The sequence below is a fragment of the Chiloscyllium plagiosum genome, unplaced genomic scaffold (genome assembly GCF_037043375.1).
Source record: "Chiloscyllium plagiosum isolate Xiang-an unplaced genomic scaffold, Cpla_swu_hap1 HiC_scaffold_21, whole genome shotgun sequence".
NCBI classification, from domain to species: domain Eukaryota; kingdom Metazoa; phylum Chordata; class Chondrichthyes; order Orectolobiformes; family Hemiscylliidae; genus Chiloscyllium; species Chiloscyllium plagiosum.
Genome location: NW_028270159.1, coordinates 32,460,439 through 32,486,259, shown reverse-complemented (window position 1 = coordinate 32,486,259; position 25,821 = coordinate 32,460,439). Strand labels below are relative to the sequence as shown.

Sequence of the window (25,821 nt, the reverse complement as noted above, 5' to 3'; positions counted from 1 at the left end):
CAGAAATGACTCTGAGTTTCTGATTGCCTGCCACTTTAACACGCCACCCTGTTCCCTGGCCAAAAACTCTGTCTCAGGCTTGCTGCAGTGTTCCAGCAAAGCTCAACGTACGCTGGAAGAACATCACCTCGTTTTGGTTTGGGACCCTGCAGACCTCCGCACTCAATGTCAAGTTCAATAATTTTAGGGCCTGAACTCTCCTGTCCTAGCCCCCTACGTTACACATCAGGCCTTGATATCACATAGTCTGTCATTATTGTTTGCCACTAACAGTCCAATTAACAGCTGTTCACTCTCCTAGCCAGATGTTATCCACTCCTTTGCCCAACTGCTCTTCTCTCTCTTTGGGCTCTATCCCCACCTATCATTTACTCCTTACACGCCCCCATCCACCCTATCTTCTGCACACAAACCAACATTTTCCTAGCTACCATTAGTTCTGAGGAAGGGTCACCTGACCCGAAACCTTAACTCTGATTTCTCTTCAGAAATGTTGCCAGACCTGCTGAGCTTTTCCAGCAACTTCTGTTTTGGTTTCTGATTTACACCATCTGGATTTCTTAGCATGCCACCTAAACCCAGCTCTCTTGCTGATTCCAGTCTTCCCTTGTTTATTGTGCACAGATTCCAGTCAAATCGCTTCCTGCCTTGTGGGGCTGGGAGCAGCGAGAATGTGCAGACTTGTAAAAGCGATTTGGTGTCTGGACCAATCCTAGTATTGTTTCCACCTTCAGCTGTAGTATGCTCCTGAACGATACCTCACATAGGGACTGAGGTGGAAGACTGTAACATACACAGCACTTAATAAGGATGGGGGCTGGAGTTACAAAAGAAGAATCTCAATCCAGTGTGTGGAAATAGTTCTTCCGAGCCTGCTATTTCTCCATGAAGTTGACTGAATACTTAGACCACAATAGCATGTATTAGCCGTAGTGTCAGGTGCACGAGTAAATGTAGGGGATGGGTCTGGGTGGGTTGCCCTTCGGAGGGTTGGTGTGGACTTGTTGGGCCGAAGGGCCTGTTTCCACGCTGTAGGGAATCTAATCTAATAACAATCAAAGCAGCCTCAAACGTATCTCCCCGAATTTATTACAAATAGCTAACACATGCAATTGCGTACCAGCTATTCTGGCACTCTGTTTCTGAAGCTACAGTAACGGGTAAAAGCCAATACTTAGTACACTCTAGCTGTGCTATATTGGCTAGGGTGTATGCTCACTGAGACAGAGAGCTGCTATTTGATGGTACAAGGTGTTTTGGTTCCAAGTGATTTCTTTAATTGCTCAGTGTTTCAGGTAGTTAGAGTGGGCGCCCAGCTGCAAGCTGGTGAATTGGTATGATTTTGTAGTCTGCGATCAGAATACAGGTTACAAGTTTACTCATCACGTTTGAATTCTAACAGGAGCCAAGCCAAACCTCAGGGATTCCACTCTTACACATTTTGAAAAGGACGGAAATAAACAGCAGACGGATCTCTCAACAGTTCAGTCCCGTGGCCAGCTGCCCTCCCTATTACAGGCATTTTAAACCCGAAGTGAAACTTCCCTCGACACAGTGTCAATGATTTCTCAGTGCTGGATTTTCCCGGATGTCCCAGCCATTTGCTCGCTTGCTCTGATCCCCTACTCTCTCCGAACCCGGGAGAAAGCGGACTGTGCTGGATTTAATTTCTGTTTTTGTGTGGGACAGTCGGGCCGTGAAAAAGACACGGTTCATCCCGGCAAGTGCTCCCCATCAATATTTATGGTTCCCAATGGTCTTTTTTTTTGTAAGAAACTGCAACAAACATCCTCATCTTCGACGACTAATCTTAAATCTTTGGGCTCGGGGGGTTAAAATACATTTATACCAAGTACCAATGTTAACGAACATGTGTTTTGTCTTTGCTGGTCAGCTCTCAAGACCCAGTGGCCACACGACTGTGCGCCCTGCTTGCTTTCCAGCCGCACTGGTGATGAATTGTTGATTCACTTTCCCCCATCAGTTTGGCTCCTCTTGCTGTCTAACTTGAGGTTCCCACAGCTCTGTCTAGTGTCAGCACCTGGGACCTTCAGTGCTGGAATGTGTCATCCGAGACCGTTCTCTCTCTGCCGGAATAACGCTGATGAGAGTGTGAGTGAGAGGCATTCGCATTAATAACATATGCTGTGCGTGGGGAGGGGGACAGTGAATTCAGGCGGGATTAAAACCCTGGATAGCAATAAAGCGCGCAGTAAAAGTCGGCTCAGAGCTCTGCACTGAGGGAGAGGTGCACTGCGAGGGACAGAACTGAACAGAGCAATGTTAACAGCCAAACAAAAACAAAACAACTGAGATGCACCCTTCTGTTTTACTCTAAAATATTCAACGCGGTATTTAATTCCATTCACTTACTTATTAATTAGTGCACTTAAAGCGAGTATAAATATTGGTCGGTTACAGCAGCGCACTGGAATTTGCAATGAACTGAGCGTGTGGAGAAAGGGGGGAAGTTCAATGCCTTTCTGAGGGGCTGTCTAACCCCGCATTCAGGTTGAGCCGGTGGAAGACTTACATGGAGGTGGCTGGCAGTGGCGGAGCGGGCTTGGCTGCTGTCAGTGGCCGGGGTGAGCAGCTCTGTTTTCAGGTATAGTCCCTCCGAGGTGTACTGGTCAAACAGCAGCTGGTCAGACCTGGGGATGACCAGCCGCAGCATGGGCAGCAGCTGCCGCTTCTCCGGGCTGTTCAAGATCACTTTCAAAGTCTGCACCAGGTCAAAGACGTTGCGCTTGGAGTGGTAGACGTTCAGGCAGTGGATGAACTGCTCCCTCTCGTAGTCGCTCAGTAAAACGTTCAGAGCGTTGTGCAGCTTCCTCACGTTGGACGAGAGCGAGCGGCCGCCCGAGCCGCTGGCCGACACCATGGAGTTAGCCGAGGAGTTCAGGGACAGCCGCTCGAAGTCGGTGGACATGGTGTGTGGTGGGACCGCCGCAGGAGCGAAGGGCCGAGTGTCCTCCCTCGCTCCGTCCGTCCTTGCCCCAGCCGAGAGGTGGCGAGCCGGTTCAGGGAGAGCGACAGGAGGCGGGCAGCACCGGGCACTGAGAGAGAGAGAGAGATTGGGACGGCCAGTGGGGTTGGGGGGTGCGGATGGTCTGTCGGTCAGCAGAGCCCCGACCGCCTCGCCATCCCGCCAAAGGGAAGCCGAGCCCCCGCGGCCAGGCTCCGGGGGCTGCCCGAGTGTGGCATCGACCGGGGCGGGGGTGTGGGGGTCCCTTTGTCTCTGTCCCCGGGAGGGGGTCCCTGTGTCCCCGGGAGTGGGGCTGTCTCCCTCTCAGTCCTGGGTCATCTCTCTCTCTCTCTCTCTCTCTGTCTCTCTGTGTTTCTCTCCCTCTGTCCAGGGATCCCTCTCCCTCTCCCTCTCCCTCTCGCTCTCGCTCTCGCTGTCCCGGAGTATCTATCCCGCACTGTTCCCTGTCTGGCTGTATCTCTCTCTCTCTCTCTCTGTATCTCTTTCTCGCACCTGGCAATTTCATTCGCTGTCATTCCGCGCGGAAATGACGCCGCTGAGCCTGTTGCTAGGAGACGTCTGCCTCTTAGGACGCGCCGGCTGGACATGTGCAGGAGGGAGAGAGGGGACGGTGTCAGAGCCTGAGGGAAAGTGAGGACAGGGTCAGAGGGAGAGTGAGGGTCAGAGTCTGAGCGAGAGTGAGGGTCAGAGTCTGAGCCTGAGGGAGAGAGGGTGCAGGGTCAGAGATAGAGGCAGAGAGAGGGTCAGAATCTGAGCGAGAGTGAGGGTCAGAGTCTGAGGGAGAGTGAGGGAGAGAGGGGGCAGGGTCAGAGATGGAGGGAGAGAGAGGGTCAGAGTCTGAGCGAGAGTGAGGATCAGAGTCTGAGGGAGAGTGAGGGAGAGAGGGGGCAGGGTCAGAGATGGAGGGAGAGAGAGGGTCAGAGTCTGAGCGAGAGTGAGGGTCAGAGTCTGAGGGAGAGTGAGGGTCAGAGTCTGAGCCTGAGGGAGAGAGGGGGCAGGGTCAGAGATGGAGGGAGAGAGAGGGTCAGAGTCTGAGCGAGAGTGAGGGTCAGAGTCTGAGGGAGAGTGAGGGTCAGAGTCTGAGCCTGAGGGAGAGAGGGGGCAGGGTCAGAGATGGAGGGAGAGAGAGGGTCAGAGTCTGAGCGAGAGTGAGGGTCAGAGTCTGAGGGAGAGTGAGGGTCAGAGTCTGAGCCTGAGGGAGAGAGGGGGGCAGGGTCAGAGATGGAGGGAGAGTGAGGGTCAGAGTCTGAGCGAGAGTGAGGGTCAGAGTCTGAGGGAGAGTGAGGGTCAGAGTCTGAGCCTGAGGGAGAGAGGGGGCAGGGTCAGAGATGGAGGGAGAGAGAGGACAGGCTCAGAGCCTAAAGAGAGAGAGATGACACTTCAAAAGTACTTCAATGACTGTAAAGTGTGCTTGTGATGTCCTGTGTTCATGAAAAGCACCTCATTTTTTTTGGCAGGTGTCTACAGCATCATCGAAGCTGCTTTGTGTCAGGACTGTCACCATTTGAATGAAAGTATACTCCTTGAAGAACTAAGTGTCACCCCAAGGTGCACAAAATTGCAGGTAACTAAAATTTAAAGGACAAGGCACACAATGCTGAGACTGGTCGGTTGTACAGAGTCCTGCTTAAATCCTACCTGGAGTATAGCACTTAGCATTGAGCATGTCTGGAGGATAAATTGCCCTTGGAAGGAGTACAACATAAATTCAGCATTGTTATCCATGCTTAAAGGATTGAATTATAAGGAGTGGTTGCATGGACTTGGTTTATATTTCCATAAGATTAGATTTAATGGGTGAATGGAATGGTTGTAGGATTTGATATGATGGATTAAACAGAAACTTTCTGATAGTGAGGGGATCCAGAAGAAATGGACATAATCTTAAAAGTAGATACAAGTCAGTTAGGAATGGAAAAGAACTCTTCCAAGATCCACTTGCAGCCATTTTACTTTTTTTGTGATTAGAGTGGGAGGCTTGGAACAGAAAATGCAGGTTGTATTTACAGAATTAGAAACTCCTCCATACAAGAGAATTCTACGATTTGCAAGGAGCCCTGAGCACAGTCAAAGCTGGAGTGATACATTGCAGATTGCAAGCACAAACTGGAACTTTAATGCTAGGTGTGTCATTGCACGATAGAAGGAAAACTTATTATTAGTTATATCACAGAAGTTTCTGCATCTCTTAAAATCACCAATGAACAAGTCAATAATGACGATCAATCAGAGGAGGGTGTCTGCACAATCTGTCAATGAAAATTATTTCTTGATCAAGCATTGCTTTTGGATGGGATTTGAATAAATTTACCTTGGGGATGTAGACTCAATGGGCTGAAGGGCCTCCTCTGTACTGTATGATTCTATGATTCTATAACTTGAGCAGTTTGAATGGGTCCCAATTTTTGGATAATCATGCTCCAATTTGCTGTATGTAAAGGAAGGTTGACGATCCATTAAAGCAGAACAGTCTCAGCATCGTGTGTAGAATTTGTCACCTTCAATTTTCTCCACAAAGCATCTGACCTCTCCAGTGTCAGTCAGGTTGGTTGGGGTACAATGATGGGAAAACACTAAATAAAAATTAAGATTAAAATTGGAAAATGTTCTTCCCTCTCAAAGTGTTAGTCACAGCTCATCGGGCAGGCAATGACCGAGTGGTATTATCGCTGAACTGCTAATCTAGAGATCCAGGTAATGTTCTGGGGAGCCATAGCAGATAGTGAGATTTGAATTCAATTTAAAAAACAAATCCTAGAATTAAGAGTTTAATGATGATCATGAATCCATTGTTGATTGTTGTGAAAACCCATCTGATTCACAAATGTCTTTTAGGGAAGGAAATCTGCCATCCTTACCTGGTCTGGCCTACATGTGACTCCAGATCCACAGCAATATGGTTGACTCTTAATTGCCCTCTGGGCAATCAGGGATGGGCAATAAATGCTGGTCCAGCCAGTTATGGCCTTATCCCGTGAATGAATTTTTTAAAGAAAAGTTATGTAATAGCCAATTTGCCATTTGAAGAGTGTGTAGTATTCAGTCAAATGTGCTCTGGTCAAAGACAAGTTTTTGTCTCATTGTCTATGCTTCATCCCGGCAGCTTCCCCTGAACAGCTTTTCACAATGGTCATTTGTCATTGCCTTCCACTCACAGGCGGAGGTCCCAAAACCTATTCTATCCAGAGCAAGATTAAAAGCATTCTGTTGTTTTTACTCTGAACCACACAATCAGACAACGAGCTACTAGCCACTTCTGTGCAATATATATGCCTAATAATTGGTTGTTCTTATAGTTAATGTGCAAAATATGAAATCATGTGTAATAGTTTGCAGTAAAACAGCCCTTGATTTTGTAAAGCAGGTTTTTACTGGAATGATTCTTAAGCTGTATTTCATACAGTTATTCAAAGTTGGCAAAGTCATGCCCAAATTTCAATGTAGCATGTATTATAATTGTGTTATTGTATTAACACAGAAAGATGTGAGGAATCACAAACAGACACACTGTCAAATCACTCCAGTCCCTAGGGACATTAATCCTCTTCAATTGCCTCAATTGTAGATATTTTTAATGACCCCTGGAATACATGGGACCCAAGTCTTCTGAGTCAGAGGTGCCACAGGATCTCTTCCCTGTTTGCAATGCATTCCTGTATTAGTCATGCCTTTACGTAAGGGAGGCAATTTTAAAAATACGTTTGATCCAGTAGGTTTTACAATGAACATATGCCGTTCAATGTCACTGACTGATATTTTAGGGAGCAATTATTAAACACCGGAAGAAAGTACAAATCTAGTTATAACTCCAATTTCATCTAGTAGGTGGCTGAGGTTTTCCAGCATTGGGTATAAGGCAAATGCTCTGAAAAAATGTTAATATTGAAGTTACATCAAGTGCCACACAACCTGATGATGTCACAGTGGGCAAGTGGAGAAAGAAGTCTAGAAGACGTCCTGATGGATACAGATACGCCATCTCTTGCTTCTAATACCTTCACACTTATGCCTAATGGGGGTTGGGTGGAAGTGGGGGGAAGAGGAGGGTTCAATGCAACATGGAGCTATGATGCAGTAAAATGCATCTTGTTGTTATGACAAGTTCTTCTTAGAGATTTCCCTCAATTCAGAATAGAGAGGAGAATCGCTATTGTAAGTTTACATCAACCTCTTAATCTTCTTGTTGCAGTGTCCCACCAATGTCTACTCAAACCATGTGTTTTTTAATGTTAAGTGGGTAGAAAGGGGATTACTGGTGTGGAGAGTGCTGTAATAGGCAGTCCTGATCATTATTCCTGATGAAGTGTCGACTCTCCTGCTCCTCAGATGCTGCCTGACTGGCTGTCCATTTCTAGCACCATACTTTTTGACTCTGAACTCCAGTATCTGCAGTCCTCACTTTCTCTAGTCCCATACAATAGACATTTAAGTAGGTTCACAAGAACCAGGCTACATATAGTGTCTCTGGTCTGCAGCTTACTCTGAATATTTTCACTTGCAATCTCCATTTTGTTTTTAAATCTCTTAATTGCACTTCAGCCCTATGCTCCTGATCTCTGGGCTCCCTGCGCAATGGGAATGGGCAGATTGGAGAACCTTCTTGTGGTCCTGCTCATGAGCTTGACCAAGGAGACTAACAACAGCCTCAGGTTGTGTTTCATGGCACCTGACTACCTTTCATTGTTTGATTTGCGCCTAGTGTCTACAGAGAGGGAGCAAGCAGAGTCCACCGACACTGGACAGACATTTTGTGATTGGTGGACACTGCTGAGCATGTAATGCATCATCGCCCTTGGGAATGACATTTTATTTTGATGTTGATCACGTTCCATTGTTGTATGTAAGTTTCCATTGATGTTCTGATAGTGTAACTGTGCTCCACTGGGCGCTGTTTAAATCATTCAATGTTTATTTTGAAAGAGTAGAAAGGATGTTTTGCAGCAGCACAACATGAACCAAAAGCCGCCATCAGTTAGTGAGTTGGAAGTAGAGTTTCTGGTAAAAAGGAGTCTACAAAAATGCACTGCCTCTGGCAAGTAAACATGTGAAGAAAGAAGTTAGCTGCTTGTTTTATAACAAGCAAGGAAACAATTTGCAAGAGGTCCTTTGGCTGGTAAGATCTTCAACTCTGGAAAAAGCAAGAGCATGCAAAATGTGATAACAACACAATGATTAAAATGGTTCACATTAATTGCATATCGAGTCCTGTTGGGCATCTTGTCCTCCTGATTTTGAGCAGCAAGTAAAGTCATAAATCTCATAATTCCACCATTTCATATCAGAAATGACTTGTTTAACAGTTTACTGAAGGTCATTATAAAAAGTGAGAAGAATCATACTGGATACAATGGTCAGAATGCATTGAGCAATAAGTGCAAATAAGCTCAGGAGAAGTTGAAGAAGGTCACTTCACAATTACTAATGAAGCAGTATTAAAATCTTGGGATACTTCACTGTCATTTACATTGCTGACATTCTGAATTGATGGAACAATGGTATTAGAAAGCTCAATTTGTTTAATTGCTGTAAAAACGGTATAAGTCAACAGTAATGAAATAAGGCTTTAGTATTGTTCTGCACTGAGTGATCAATATAATAATATGTCAAGAGTGGTAAATGTGACTGTGATTTGCCCTTACTTCTCTTACCTCCCAATGAGATCTGTGAAAATTGGCAATTATGTAAACCTGTTCTTAAAAGAACTGAATTTCTTATTATTCTTCATTGATTGCAATCATATAAAAAGAGGATCCATTAATATAAAAAAATGAACAGTTTTGATTCACAATAATATCCTTTCTGTCCTATTCAATACGCAACACATATAAAAAGCACATACTTCTAACTAAACAGTCACAGTGATCATATCATAATGGTGGCTAAAGTCCAAAATCATGAGCCAATCAATTAAAATCCTTGAGTCATTTACATTGGTACATCTTTAGTTTGGATAGTAAAAGTCACCTTTTCTGTTTTTGATGCTGGAATAGAAACATTGGATTAATACCAAAGAGAAGATTATCAACTTCACCAATGCCTGTGGATGCTATGAATGTACCTTAGGAAATTGTGCACCATCAGCAAAAATCATAAGAGTGGGGTACACGCCCAACTGAGTACTCAGCTCAACTCTGAAACCGAAAATCTCCATTTAGAAGTTGACTCATAGGCATCTGTACCCGAGAATTTAACTTGAAACAGGCGCCTTGCAAAAGCAACTGTTGTGATGCTGAATCATTCCCGCACTTACAATTACATATTCACTTGTAATAAAACAGTCAGCTTCAAGGCAGAGATCTTGTTTAAAATAACACTATTTCAAGTGTTGGGGCAGAATGACTAAATGAATCACTCAACATCCAGAGTCCAGTGTCGAAGAGTTTATTGATGTACACTGGTGGGGAAGAAAACCTCTGAATGTCCCAAGGCCTTTTCCCTGAACAGAGGAAAGACTTGAACTTGTACACATCTGTTTTCAGCCTGCCTTTGACTATTGCAAACCAATTGTATTAATTGATTGCATTTATATCCAATCAGGATAATCGTGTGACTGATTGGTCAATGATGAACAACTCCAGGTCTTCCCATGATCTCACGATGTTTGCCAGACATCCTTATCACCTCTCTTTGGGCTTTCATAATGCATCTTATTCAGTCATATTCCAATACTAATGACTTCTGCATCTGTTACTCAATCTTCCCACTTAGCAGGATGGGGGTTTCTCCCAACTCGCTAAGGCTGTCTGGCTATGCGAATTTAGTTAAATCCCTTAACGTTAGTTTGTTGGTTGCACTTAGAACTTCAGTACACCTATAGAGGTGTATATAATATGTAGTGACAATTACCTAAAGAATCTTAATTATTGTGGAATCTGGCTTTTTCTTTTAATTTTTGCTAAATGACAAACTTTGGACTAGTTGGTAAAAGGGGCCTCGATCAAGAATTCTCAAGGGTGTCCATTATCCAGGCAGTCTATGTGTCCAAACCTGACTCTACAGGAATCCAATTAATTACCTTATAAGTAATATATTAAAACTAATATGTTTTATATATATATTATTTAAATATATACGTGATACAAATATATGAATATAATCATCTATAGCTTCTTAACTAATATGAACCAAGCTTTTCCCTTTCTGTTACATATTAAATAGCAAACATTAAATTAGCTTGTGACAAGGGCTTCTGTCAGTCCCTCCCTTATCAAAACTATCTCGATATCTATATATTTGCTTTTCCTCAATAAGATCCTATTATGTGATTTCAGTGAGACACTTTATTATTTTATCTGGTTGCTATGGATATGAAGGCCACAATTCTGACTGAGTAAATTACTACTTCAGCCAACAATCTTTTCGGCTATTTTTATATCAATTAGAAACCATGGGCAGCCATTTTATGTTAACAAAGAACCATGGACAGCCCCAACACATAAATGAAAGCGAAGAATAAGAGTGTCAGTAATAAGGTAAATGTTTATGTCTGGGGATCAAGTGACTGTTATAAACTTTCAAGATGGCAGTAGTCGCCTTATTTAAATTTATTCCTCACTTTTGTTTTGTTTTGTTTTTGCCCTAAGACAAGTAACAAACAGTTGCATATTATTTCCATGGCAATGAGATCACAGCCAACTGATTCATTGGTGTTTTGTGACGCAAAACACATTTTGATCAAATTCAAGTCATCATGTTGTACAAATCTAAACCAATGAAATATAGTTTTCATCAATACTCCCAGTGTTGATCTAAATGGAAAAATGTTCTGATTTTTGAAAACCGATTTACATGATGGAATTTAGCTGTGGCTCAACAGTAGCACTTTCACTGCTTGAATACAGCATACATGTGCATGCATGTGTATACTTCAAAGCTTAAGTCCCACTCCGGTGCTGAGGTTCTGCGAAGCCATAAGTGTCATCTTTCTAATGACAGGCTAAGTCAAGAACTTGTCTGCCCCCTTGTGGACATGAAGACTGTCATGACACTGTTTGAGGAAGAGAAAGTCCCCCCGGCAGTCTGATCGTTATCATTGCTGTTTGTGGGAGTTTTTTTTAATTTGTTCACGCCTTGGATTCTGTGATTGCTGGCTGGGCCATCAGCTGTTATGGCTGCAAGATTGCTAGCTAAATCACCTATCGTTGGATTAGCCATTGGAAATGCAGGGTGATGGGGATAGAGTAAGTGGGATAGGTTTGGGTGGGATGCTGTTTGGAGAATCAGTGTAGACTCGATGGGCCAAATGACCTACTTCCACACTGTAGGGATTCTGTGATCCTATGTTTCTATTCTTATTCACTAGTTGCCATTGAGAAAGGTGTGGTGAGCTGCCTTCTTGAATCTCTGCAGTCTATATTATATAGGTAGACCCACAATACCTGTAAGGGAGGAGGTTCCCAAGTGGTAGTGGTTGTGTGTTTGGAAGGTGATGTCAAAGGAATCTGGGAGAATTTCTGTAGTGCATCTTGTCGATAATACACACAGCTGCTACTGAGTGTTGACGGTGGGAGGAATGAACGTTTATGGATATGGTGCCAATCAAGCAGGTTGCCTTATCTGGGATGAGGGTCAAGTTTTTAGTGTGTTGTTATCCAGGTGGAGAATATTCTATCACATCCGTGACTTGTGCCTTGTAGCTGGTGGTAGGCTTTGAGAAATCAGGGGATAAACTATTTGCTGCAGATTCCTAGCTTTTGACTTGCTCTTGTGTTTATGTGGCGAGTCCAGTTCAGCCTCTGGTCTTCTGACTTTTTAATAGAGGGTAGGTCATTAATGAGGCAAGATGAAAGATGATTAGACCTAGGATACTAGGTCCATGACAATGAGACATGGACCTCATGTCCATGAGTTCCTCCTGCAATGATGCACTAGAGCTGAGTTGAATGGCATCCAATACCACATCCATTATCCTTCATGGTTGGGGGTGAATCTAATGAGCAGAGAGTTCTCTGCCTGATTCCTATTAACTCCAGTTTTGCTTGCGGTCTTTGATGCCACACTTAATCAAATACAGCTTTGAGTCAAGGGAGATCAGTCTCACCTCACCTCTGGAATTTAGCTCCTTTGTCCACATTTGAACTAGGGATGTAATGAGGCAAAAGTGAGGTCTGCAGATGCTGGAAACCAGATTCTAGATCAGAGTGGTGCTGGAAAAGCACAGCAGGTCAGGCAGCATTCGAGGAATCCTGATGAAGGGCTTTTGCCCAAAACATCGATTTTCCTGCTCCTCGGATGCTGCCTGACGTGCTGTGCTTTTCCAGCACCACTCTGATCTAAACTAGGGATTTAATGAGGTCAGTGCTGAGTGGCCCTGGCAGATCCCAAACTGAGCACCAGTGAACAGATTATTCCTAAGCAAGTTCTGCTTCGTAAGACTATTGATGACACTTTACTGATAATTGAGAATAGAATGGTATTGGGGTGGGATGGTTGGGGGGTGGGGTGGTCCCCTCATTCTCGGTACTAGAAAAAAGTTACATTTTGAGGTACCTTCAGATTAAGCACTGGATTTCAGCTGGCTAGTTAGAGCCCACTTAAATAAAAGAAAAATAGAATGATGGTGAGTGTGGTAACTGGCAAGTTGGATTTGTTCTGCTTTTTGTGAGCTTGCTGTGCATAAGCTATCTGCTGTGTTTCCTATATTATGAGTTTTATCACTTTTAAAAAATATATATTTAATTAGCAGTAAAACACTTTAACACTTTAAGGTCAAGAATGAATACTTGTGTAGGCGTTTGTATTGGTACATGACTAGTTTTCAGGTAACAGCCCAACCCTATTAAGGCATCACAAGTAAAGTGCAGCCTGTGATGACAGTTTTCCCTAGCCTTCCAAATCTAAGTGTGCTGTTACCTTTAGATATAGATCTGTGAGTTAAAGCGAGTGTGAGTAGTCCCTATCACCAGCTTTTTCATCTGAGATAGAACCAAAACAATAATTATTTTATTCAAGCAAATCCAAATTGCACAGTATAAATATAATCCATCTGAAAATATCTCAGACAGATACAACAACTATGGAATGGGTTCTGCTCAATCAATGTGTGATTCCAATTCCACGGACCCAATGGAGTAGAATAAGTTCAACAAACATGTAGGAACATTGCTTCTGCCTGCAAATTTCTCTCCGAGCCTCAGACCACCCTGAAATGGAACTTAATCACTGTTTGTTCAGCAGCACTGATTCAAAATCATGAAACTCACAACTAAACAGCACTATGGATGTACCTACAGCCCATGGACTGCAGCAATCCAAGGAGAACTGGTGCTCTGTTGGTTCAACATTGACCTCATTACATCCCGAGTTCAAACAAGAACAAAGGAGCTAAATTTCCAGAGGTGAGGTGAGAGTGACCTCTCTTGACTCAAAGCTGTACTTGAGTAAGGAGTGCGAACAAAACGAGAGTTAATAGGAATCAGGCAGAGAACTCTCTGCTGGTGAGAATCACTCTCGACATGAAGGATGATGGTTGTGGTATTGGATGCCAGTCATTTTAGTTCCAAGGCATCATTGCAGGAGGAACTCATGGACATGATGTCCATTAGGGATGGACAGTAATTGTTGGCTGTTACTGGCAATTGCCACTTGAATGAGTGAAACAAATTTTGTTTTTTATTCACACATGGGATGTAGATATTATTGATTGGGCCAGTATTTATTGCCCATCCCTAGATGCCCTTGATAAGGTGGTGATGAACTAATGGTACAGTTCTTTGCCTGAAACAATGCAATGTGATCTTGATGAAGGGATATGGGGATGATGCCATCTTCCCACACTGGGGACATTATCAGCTCTAATCTGGAATGGCAGTGCAATCTTGATGGCCTGAATGGCTTACTTCTGTTCCTATGTTCCTAATTGTAGCACTATTCCAACCACTTGGATAATGTGCAACAAGAATAAACAAGTACAATTGGATAAAACAGAACTTCTCTAGATTACAAAATGGCACTTCAAAAGTGCTTTGTTGTCTGTAACACACTGTAGAACATATTAAGATAATGTAAAAGCAATTCCTCTTTTCCTTCCTCATGAATAAGTTAATAGCATTCAGGTTCATAGCCCACAAGAACATAAGAACCAGGAGCAAGAGTAGACAATTCAGCTCCTTAAGCCTGCTCCACCAATTAACACGATTATGGCTGGTCTCATTTCGACCTCAGCCCCTACTTCCTGCCTGCTCTCCATAACCCTTCAAGCCATTACTAATTAAAAATTGGTCTATCTCTTCCTCAACATGCCAGCATCAACCGCACTCTGGAGTAATAAATTCCATAGTTCTTGGCACGTTTTGAGAAGTATTTCTCTTCATCACCGTTTTAAATCTGCTATCCCTTGCCCTAAAACTAAGACCTTTTATTCTAGATTGCCCCATATGAGGAACCATCAGTCAACTATGTCAATCTCCATTACATATCTCAGTTGGATCTCCTTATTGTTCTAAACTTGACTTCCAATAGTGTAATGCATGTAGATGCATGGGAGCAGATGCATCCACATGTTGTCAGAATTCCCTTGCAGCCTCCCCTGTGCCAGGGGAGGCACCCCAGAAAATTCTACAGCTATAATTTAAAATGCTTTCACTTGCCACTAAAACTAAGTTTACAACACGTAGAAGTTGAACATTAGTCTGTGCATCTTCCATTCATACTCTCTTCATTTCAGCATTACTTATAGTAAGAAAGAATATGCTGTACTGGGTAAACAAGGAGGAGGGAACAGTACAACTGCAATTCTCATCACAAGTCCTAATGACATGCATTGTATAAAAGAAATGCTGAACACAATAAATATACAAACAACAATCTTTAAATTAAAACAGTGCAAAATGATAATTATAAATAAAATAGCTGTGCACCCAAATTCGAAGTTCTGGCATTTTATGTTAAAACAAATAAAGTTCAACTTACTCTTTCTGACCCTTTGGGGAAACTATCAGTGGGCAGGATCATATGGGGATCTGAGTGATGTGGGCTGTGTATAGGTTTGTGCAGAATTGGACAAGTCACCTGAGGTCAATGTCAATGTCGGAAGCATCTCACTTCATAGAGTCATAGTCATAGAGATGTACAGCACAGAAACAAACCCTTCGGTCCAACCTGTCCATGCTGCCCAGATATCCCAACACAATCTAGTCCCACCTGCCAGCACCCAGTCCATATCCTTCCAAACGCTTCCTATTCATATACCCATCCAAATGTCTTTTAAATGTTGCATTTGTACCAGACTCCACCACTTTCTCTGGCAGCTCATTTCAAACACGTACTACCTTCTGCGTGAAAAGGTTGCCCCTTAGGTCTCTTTTATATCTTTCCCCTATGCCTTCTAGTTCTGTACTCCCCAACCCCAAGGAAAAGACTTTAACTATTTCTCATATCCATGCTCCTCACAATTTTGTAAGCCTCTATAAGGTCACCCCTCAACCTTCGACACTCCAGGGAAAACAGTCCCAGCCTGTTCAGCTTCTCCCTATAGGTCTTTCATGCTTTTGACAAATTCCTCACCAGGCAGTGGCAAGATACTAATTAAGGGAGATTATTGTTTGTTAACGATCAAACTTGCTCCATTGATATTCAGCTTTTTATCTCACCAAACTTGTCAGACACTGAGAAAGTTTGATATGAAAGGTGAGGACATACCTGATGGATTCAGTTTGCTGCTCGCTCTGTCTGACCTCAACATTGGACACTGGCCAACAACATCTCAGGTCATGCTTTATTAGTGCTGGCCCATGCACCCATGTCCACAAACACTGACATCTGACATGGTCCAGCCTCTAAGAACCGTCAAGGCACTTCTTCAATCTTCTGACAGAATGCTTCTGTACCTCAATCTTGCACCTCAGGGTGTACTGGCAACTCTCATTGTAACGCTGCAATGAGGACACTTTGGGCTGAGGACTTGCACCCAGCTCAGGGACTGGTCCAGGCTGTATTTGAGTGTCCTTTGATTCCTCTCATAGCACTCGTACAATCTGAGTCTAACTGGATGCTCACAGTATCCCTACCTTGCATTGCCTTGCCTGTTTGCTATTTGCCCACTCACCCAGACATTGTCTAGTCTCACCTTAAGCAAGGTAGACAACTTCAACCAGAATGTTATGAATAAATTTGCCCAAGTGTTCCATAATACCGAAGCAGTCAAATCAATACAAACACATACCGGTATCGAGTGCAAAACAGTCCCAACTCTATTAGGGACAAAGTTACAATAACCTTTAAAACTGAACATACTATCTCTAATCTTATTTGGCCCCTTAAGATTACAATACTTCCTGAGTCTTGTAGATTTACACAGTTACTCTCTCTCTCTCTCTCTCTCTGGCTCTGACTCTGGGTTTGCAAAGCTGCTTTCTCTCTCCCTCTCTCGCTATGGATGGTTAGCTGGTCTCTGCCTCCTGCCATGCTGGTCTCCTCGAAGTGCCTCAGACGATTCAAGAAGGAGGTCTGCAGCTGAGCCCTCTTTCTAGATGGTTTTCTGGAACCTTCTATAATTCTGGCCAATCAGGCAGATACCCTCAATAGCTTGAAACATTGTCAATCATTTGGATGGCATGCTACAGTTTGTTTCTTTATGTAGTAGGGCTTGGTGTCTTTTTGTCTGGCCCCTCCATTTCTTAGTGGATAAATTGTTGGGGATTTGTCTGTCCTGGATAACTGTTGTCTTTTACATTGTGCTAATGTCATTGCTGTTTGACCAAGTTAGCAATCTGTCTGTGTTTTAGCAGACAGGAGGTTGCTACACAGAAATACCAGGCTGCCTTGCCATGCCATTTAGTGCAGACACAATGGATGGAAGCTGGTCATGGGTGTTAGCACGCCATAGTCAAGTAAAGGGGGGCAAGTCTTAGCTCAATGAGCCCTGGCTCAGTAAATGATGGGCAGTCTCCGGTGCCAATCCAGGCCTTGACCAGGGATGTCAGAGTCAGGGTCCACGTAAGGGGAAAGGAGCTGAATGTCAGCAATCCACTCCCTGTCTTGACTCTTCCTGACGTGTTCTGGGCTTTATTTCTCCTGGAATGAGAGAAAGGCAAGTGTAATGGAAAATGAAAGTGGGTGGCACAGCTGTTACTTTTAAAAAGTTGTCTCAAGCAAGTGAGTAGGTACAGGGCACGCAGGGGTGGTGGTATCAGAAGATAGGGATGGGTTGGAGTCAGTGGGAGAAGACGTTGCAGGCATTAGTAACTGGTAGAGCATGAATCCGGGTGGGAGGTGGGTACAGAAGCACAGATACAGTGAGTGTAAAGTATCAGAAAGAACATGATGGCACTTACTCTGGCAGAGTGGAGCTGCTCACTGAACTTCTTCCTACAGTGTCAGGCTTTCCTCCAGACAGCTGAGATTGCTTTAACTTGGATGGCAACTTCAGAGGCGATGGCCTAGTGGTGTTGTCGCTGGACTGTTAATGCAGTGACCCAGGTAATGTTTTGGAGACCCGGGTTTGAAACCCGGCCATAACAGATGGTGGAAATTGAATGCAATAAATATCTGGAATTAAGAGTCTAATGATAGCCATGTATCCAATGTCGATTGTTGGGGAAAACTCATTTGGATCACTAACATTCATTAGGGAAGGAATCTGCCATCCTTACCTGGTCCTACCTACACGTGACTCTAGACCCAGACAATGTGGTTGACTTTTAACTGGCCTCTGGGCAATAAATGCTGCCTAGGCAGTGATGCCCTCACCTGTGAATGAATAAAGGAAATAAAATACCAGGCTGGCAAGATGTGGTGCCATGGCTCCCACTGCTGGTTCTGGGGGCAAAGGAAGTCCCACGTCTGCACCACCCCAACCAGGAGGACCTCAAGGACCATGCCAATAAAGCAAGGCACAGGTCTCCCTGTCTGCCACGTATTGGGTCAAAGTGAGGAAGTGTATAGTGCAGCTTCAGACTGATAGTTCTTATCCCAGTGTGCTATTACCCTTTAAAGATGGTGCGGCGCAAAGGATGCCTATGGATTATCCGGTGAGTGATGTGTTGTTCGGAAATGGCACATGGTAAGCTGTGTATGGAATTGGATGTGAGAGGCACTACAGGCCCTGGTAAGTAACTAACAAGGTAAGCTTGGTATGATGCTGCAAGAGAACTTGTTAGATCTCATGGCAACAAATCCTTAAAAGACCAACCAGCTTAGCCAAATAAATGTAAGATGATGTCCACTGATCTTCCTTTTGTACCAGGGCAGCATGGAGGCTCATTGGTTAGCACGGCTACCTCACAGTACCAGGGACCTGGGTTCAATTCCAGCATTTGAAGTTCTCCCCGTGTCTGTGTGGGTTTCCTCTAGGTGCTCCAGTTTCCTCTCACAGTCCAAAGATGTGCAGGTTAGGTGGATTGACCATGCTAAGTTGCCTATAGTGTCCAGCAATACACAGGCTAGGTGGTTTAGCCATGAAAAATATGGGGACAGGGTAAGGGGTCTTGCTCTTCAAAGGGTCAGTGTAGACTCAATGGGCTGAATGGCCTCTTTCTGCACTGGAGGGATTCTATGATTCTATCTCCATGGCTTGGTTAAGAAGCACCACATGCTCAGCCTAAAGTAATGTTTGACTTCTGTTTTAGTCTGTTGCTATAACATCTTTCAGAAATACATTTGGGTCAAAGCCAGGAACAATGAAATTCAGCTCAACATAAAGACAGATATAACATTTAGAAATAGATTAGAAAGTGGCACCAGTGGATAAAGTACTTAAATTTTAGTCAAAAATAGACATTTTTAGACAAACTGCTTTTAACACCAAAATAAGGTGAGTTCATTATTCCAATGCAATAGCAATGAAGCTCATTTTTGCTGAAGAAGTAAAGTGATAAGTACAAGGACGTTCAGTCAAACTCATTATCCTGCATAAAGTTCTTTGTAAATGGACCACTTCCTTTTGACTTATGAAATATACCAGGAAGATGGAATGGATTGCTGTTGTAAAATATATTGGCCAATCTTAGCCTGGCAAGTACACATGATTATATGCGTGAAATCCATACTTAATTTATTGAATCAGATACCTTGTGTCAATGATTATTATCGATGGATAAATCCAGGATAGAAAAAAACTATCAAAAAATGCTATAAATCCATGCAAGAACAGCTGCTGGCATTGAATAGCACCTTTAACATGAAATATCACAAGGCACCTCAGAGGAGTCTTTGTTCATTCATGGGATATGGACATCACAGACAAGGTCAACATTAATCTCCCATTCATTATTGCCCTTGAGAAGGTGATGGTGAGTCATCTTCCTGACCCACTGCAGTTCCTCGAGGCTAGATACATCCATTGTGTTATTAAGATGGGCAGGTCCAGAATTTTGATTTAATGACTGAAGAACTGTGAAGGATTTAGTTCCCAAGTTGGGATGGTGTATCACTTGGAGGGCAAATTTTAGGGTGAGGCATTTTCATTCATTCCCTCAACCTGGAGGTAGTAGAAACCATAAGTTTGGAAGATGCTGTTAAAGATTCCTTGTTGAGTTGTTCGGTGCATCTTGTGGATAGTCCACACTGCTTCCACAATGCATTAATGGTGTAGCAATGAATGTTAAAGGTGTTGAGGGATGCCAAACATGTTTTGTCCTGGATTGAGTTTAGCTTCTCAAATGTTTTTGGGGCTGCAGTCATTGAGGTAAATGGAGAGTACTCCACCACATTACTGACATCTGTAGATGTTGGACGGGCTATGGGGAGATAGGAGGGGAGTTACTTTCCTCAGAATTCTTATAGGTTGACCTGCCCTTGTAGCCATGGTATTTATGTGATGGTCTCGTTCCATTTCTGATCAATAGTAACCCCAAATATGATGAGAATGGGGGACTCAGTGATGAAAAATCCATTAGCAAAGAAAATGTGACATGATACCATGCAAGGAAATATGAGGGCAGAAGGTCAATGGGTTGGTCACAGATCAATGTTTTTAGAAGTATCCTAAAATAAGAATGAGGTACAGAGCTGAAGAGGTTTAGGTTTGGAATTCTAAAGGTTAGGGCCTTCATAATTGGGGATTTGGATATAACCGAGCAACTACAATTGTTGATACAAATAACAGGCAATATGGAAAATGTGCCGGTAAGTCAGAGAGTTACTGTTCTGTGAAAACTAAGGAAAATAAAGCTAATATACTTCTTAAATAATAAAGTGTGAAACAACTTGAAGTCATATAGTTCTTTAATTGTACTATAACATTTTAAAGTATTTCCTATAAGCCCCATCAAACAAGATATGATGTTCAGATTCCATAAAGAGGTCGCAGGTGACCACCAGCTTGGTCAAACAGATAGGTTTTAAGAAATGTTATAAATGAGGAGAAAGATGGACAAGAGAAGAGGTCAAGGAGGAAATGCCAAAGCTTTCCATCTTGACAAAACAAATATGATCTTCCCGCCGGCTACGAAGGAACATGCATGTGACTGCAACACATTGGGAAGGTTTGTTAATTGCACAAAAGCAAAATACTGCAAATGCTGGAAATCAGAAATACAAACAGAAATTACTGGAAAGACCTTTGCAAGTTTGAGTTGTGATGAAAGGCTATTGACCTGTACCGTCTGCTTCTCTTGCCATGGATGCTGAAGGTTTTCCAGCATTGTCTCTTAAATTACTCAATGGCTTCTTTTTTTCTATGGTCTCCGATCAGAGGATGAAGAATCCCTCCCTTTAATAATGCAACCCTGTTTAATCCTCTACTTCTGAATATGTAGATAATTTTTCAGCACCATTTTAATTATGATAATGAGATGTGGCAGCACTGTTTGCAGTAAATAATTCTGACACATCATAGCATGATATCACAAACTTATCTGAACAGAATGCAACAGCTGGTCAATACGCAAATCCAACTGACGAAGAAAGACTTCTCAGGAATAGAACAGCAGTTTATTTATGGATGTGGAACAGTATGTGTTTGTTTGCCTGGGTATAACTCTTGGAACTTTTAGAATCCCTACAGTGTGGAAGCAGGCCATTCGGCTTAACAGATCAACACTAACCCTCCGAACCCACCCAGACCCACCTCTCCACCTTTTATTTCCCATGGCTAACTCACCGACGCTGCACATCTTTGGACTGTGGAAGAAGCCAGAGCAACTCGAGGAATCCCACACAGACACAGAGTGAACTTGCAAACTCCACACAAACAGTCATCCAATGCTGGAATTGAACGCGGGTCCCTGGTGCTGTGAGGCAGCAGTGCTGCCCACTGAGCCACTATGCTACCCAACTTGAATCGGTCAAATAAGCAACACAGGAAATAGGGGCAGGAATGTGCCCTTTTGGTTCTTTGAACATTTTCCACCATTCAGCAAGTTCACGGCTAATCTTCATTCTGGATTAGTGGTGCTGGAAAAGCACAGCAGTTCAGGCAGCATCCGAGGAGCAGTAAAATCAACATTTCGCGCAAAAGCCCTTCATCAGGAATACAGGCAGAGTGCCTGAAGGGTGAAGAGATAAATGAGAGGAGAGTGGGGGTGGGGAGAAAGTAGCATAGAGTACAATAGATGAGTGGGGGGTGGGGATGAAGGTGATAGGTCAGGGAGGAGGGTGGGGGAAGTTAGCAAAGAGTCCAATGGGTGGATGGGGGTGGGATGAAGGTGAAAGGTAAGAGAGGAGGGTAGAGTGGATAGGTGGAAAAGAAGATAGGCAGGTAGGACAAGTCATGGGGACAGTGCTGAGCTGGAAGTTTGGAACTAGGGTGAGATGGGGGAAGAGGAAATGAGGAAACTGGTGAAGTCCACATTGATGCCTGGGGTTGAAGTGTTCCGAGGCAGAAGATGAGCCGTTCTTCCTCTAGGCATCAGGTGGTGAGGGAGCAGCGGTGAAGTAGGCCCAGGACCTCCATGTCCTCGGCAGAGTAGGAGGGGGAGTTGAAATGTTGGGCCACAGGGCGGTGTGGTTGATTGGTGCGGGTGTCCCAGAGATGTTTCCTAAAGCGCTCTGCTAGGAGGTTCCAGTCTCCCCAATGTAGAGGAGACCACATCGGGAGCATCGGATACAATAAATGATATTAATGGATGTGCAGGTAAAACTTTGATGAATGTGGAAGGCTCCTTTAGGGCCTTGGATGGAGGTGAGGGAGGAGGTGTGGGCGCAGGTTTTGCAATTCCTGCGATGGCAGGGGAAGGTGCCAGGATGGGAGGGTGGGTTGTTACAAACCCACTGACTCCCACAGCTACCTGGATTACACTTCTTCCCAGCCTACTTCCTGCAAAAATGCCATTCTGTATTCCCAATTCCTCCGCCTCCGCCGTATCTGCTCCCAGGAGGACTAGTTCCACCACAGAACACACCAGATGGCCTCCTTCTTTGGAGACCGCAATTTCCCTTCCCACGTGGCTAAAGATGCCCTCCAATGCATCTCATCCACATCCCGCACCTCCACCCTCAGACCCCACCACTCCAACCATAACAAGGACAGAACCCCCCCGGTGTTCACCTTCCACCCTACCAACCTTCGCATAAACCAAATCATCCGCCGACATTTCTGCCACCTCCAAACGGACCCCACCGCCAGGGATATATTTCTCTCCCCACCCCTTTCCGCCTTCCACAAAACCGTTCCCTCCGTGACTACCTGGTCAGGTTCATGCCCCGCTTACAACCCACCCTCCCATCCCCTGCCATCGCAGGAATTGCAAAACCTGCGCCCACACCTCCTCCCTCACCTCCATCCAAGGCCCTAAAGGAGCCTTCCACATCCATCAAAGTTTTACCTGCACACCCACCAATATCATTTATTGTATCCGTTGCTCCCGATGCGGTCTCCTCTACATTGAGGAGACTGGATGCTGCTAGCAGAGCGATTTAGGGGCATCTCTGTGACACGCGCAACAATCAACCACACCGCCCTGTGGCCCAACATTTCAACTCCCCCTCCCACTCTGCCGGGAATATGGAGGTCCTGGGCCTCCTTCACTGACGCTCCCTCACCACCCGATGCCTGGAGGAAGAATGCCTCATCTTTTGCCTCGGAACACTTCAACCCCAGGGCATCAATGTGGACTTCACCAGTTTCCTCATTTCCCTTTTCCCCACCTCACCCCAGTTCCAAACTTCCAGCTCAGCACTGTCCCCATTACTTGTCCTACCTGCATATCTTCTTTTCCACCTATCCACTCCACCCTCCTCTCTTACCTATCACCTTCATCTCACCCCCATCCACACATTGTACTCTTTGCTACCTTCCCCCACCCTCCTCCCTGACCTATCACCTTCATCCCCACCCCCACTCACCTATTGTACTCTATGCTACTTTCTCCCCACCCCACCCTCCTCTCATTTATCTCTCCACCCTTCAGGCACTCTGCCTATATTCCTGATGAAGGGCTTTTGCCCGAAATGTCGATTTTACTGCTCCTCGGATGCTGCCTGAACTGCTGTGCTTTTCCAGCACCACTAATCCAGAATCTGCTTTCCAGCATCTCTTGTTTTTTCTACAGCTAATCTTTAGCCTCAACTCCACCTTCCTGCACCATCCCCATTTCCCTTACTTTAAAAGAATTAAATGAAATAGTGAATGTAGCATGGAAGTATAGAATAGCACAAGGCTACAATTGAGTCTGTACCAGCTCCTTTGAAGCGCAATCCAGTTTGTTCCACTTCCACACAATGTTTTCTCCTTCAGGTAGTTATCCATTTCTCATTTGAACACTACTGTTGAATCTACAACCGTATCATAGCATGAATTGAAAATCCTCACCATTCAATTATGCTTGAGTTTTTCAAAAATTTTATTGAGGACACATATGTGGCACAAGTGGTACACAATTATAAATAAAGGTCTCACTTTTGTACATATATGCTCACTTTCACTGTGAAAGTGTCTGCTATAGTATAACTTTCACCACTGGTCCTGGTGAGGTCATACCTAGCTAAGATATGTACAGCCTGTTTTGATATCCCAGGGATGAATGAAATTGTAATGGCCAAGCATCCATCATTCACAAGGAGGTGACTCCTTGATTGTAGATAGCCTCAGTCATCACAGATCCTTGGGCTATAATGATATTGCGTCTGCAGACAACATATTGTGGATAATAATAAGCTACGACACAATGTGCAAGGGAATGCTCCTGCACACACAACATTCCACACTTACACCCACATGGTGACAGAGGGTAGGGAATTGGTGATGATTTCACACATCTAGAGATGGGAAGAAACTCCATGTCGCAGCTTTTCAGGGGAAGTGCACTGCCATTCAAGCCTGCAAAGTGTACACTGGTCAATTCAGCTTCATAGTCTATTGAATAAAGCTGCACAAAGCACTGTCTTGCACATATTCAATGCTATCCTAGAAGGTAACCAAATATATCAGTACAGTCTACATGCAGTCTGAAATATTGAAGGGTTACCAATGATGGAAGAGTCCAATAGAGAACGCTGAGGATTCCTGCTGGCTATCATAACACACGTAACTGAACAACACTTGAAAATGATGGATGCCTTGAGAGCTAGCTAGCCTAAGTCCCATGCAATGTTTGAGTACTACCTTACTGATCAGTGCTTTTCCTCTAACAGTAAGCAATGTTATGTGGAATTACTTTAAAGTGGGATCGCTTGAAAATCTCAAGTGTAAAAGGTAAAGCTACCACAGGTCACAGAGTTGCTCTCTCATTAGACAGACAACTAACTGGTGGCTGCTTAACCTGAGGATCACCACACTTCAGGCAAGCAGAAAGATTGAGAAGGAGAACCCTACATGCTAACCTCAGCTGGTACAGGAATTGAACCCACACTGTTGGCATTACCCTGCATTACAACCAGCTATCCAGCTAACTGCACTATCAACTGGAAAGCTGGTTACATTTGACCTGCAGGAATTGCTGTCGACCAGTTTCTGGACATAAAAATCATGGATCCCTAGACTTTGGTAAAACCAAGCACCTAATTGACCATCGTCAACCCACAGGACAAGAATAAAATGAACCCCTTCACTGACTGGGCTTGTTCCCCATTCTGTCATCTCCCTTCTACTGCTGACTTGCAAGGGTGAAGTGTCTGTCATATTGGGCTTCATGTTATCTCCAAACCAGGCCATTAAGGATTAATCATTAAGGGTGAGGTGGACATGACAATGAACAATTGAAAACAATTAGAAAATGACAAGCTGAGTGCAAAAAAATGCCTGTTTTGTCTGGGAGAGAACTGCATGACCTTAGCTGGATTGGAGACAGAATATTGTGCAGTTACACAGACTCACCTGAAACTGCTTTCAACATTATGGGAAGATGTGGAAGTCATTGCTGGGCCCTATGCTGAGATAATTGTATCATTGACAGCCATGAGTGAGGTGCCAGAAGACTGGAGGATGACTAATATGGTGCCTGTAATTTAGAAAGCTGGTAAGGATAAGCCAGGGAACTATAGTTTGTTGAGCCTGACATCAGTGATGGCTAAGTTGTTGGAGGGAATTCTGAGGGACAGGATTTACATGCGTTTGGAAAGGCAAACACTGATTAGAGATAATCAATGTGGCTTTGAGCATGGGAAATTGTGTTTCACTAACTTGATTGAGATTTTTGAAGAGATGACAAAGAAGATTGATGAAGGCACAGTGGTAAATGTTCTGTATATGGACTTCAGCAAGGCATTAGACAGGATCCCCATAGTAGACTGCTCAGCAAGGTTAGAGCACATCAAACCAAGTGGGAGCTAGCCAATTGGATACAAAATTATTTTGAAGTTGGAGAAGAGATTAGTGGTAGAGGGCTGTTTTTCCAATTGAAGGCCTGTGACCATTAGCTAATCCACCTAGCCTGCACATCGGTGCTGGGTCCATGCCTTTCATCATTTAAGTAAATAATTTGGATGTGAATACAGGAGATATGGTTCGAAAGTTTTCA

At 44.0% G+C, this 25,821-nt stretch overlaps 1 protein-coding gene across 5 annotated transcripts in view; it reads right to left on the bottom strand.

Annotated features, from left to right (window-relative positions):
- The window catches only part of LOC122564787 (whirlin), a 221,895-nt gene extending 218,547 nt beyond the window's left edge, over positions 1 to 3,348 (bottom strand). For 4 of the 5 annotated variants that reach the window (XM_043720015.2, XM_043720016.2, XM_043720018.2 and 1 more), the window contains exon 1: positions 2,534 to 3,348. In XM_043720015.2, the coding sequence (XP_043575950.1) occupies positions 2,534 to 2,929 (396 nt within the window). In that variant the 5' untranslated portion in view covers positions 2,930 to 3,348. The remainder of the gene's footprint in view (positions 1 to 2,533) is intronic. The other variant, XM_043720017.2, reaches the window with a different exon arrangement.
- Between the last annotated feature and the right edge of the window lie 22,473 nt (positions 3,349 to 25,821).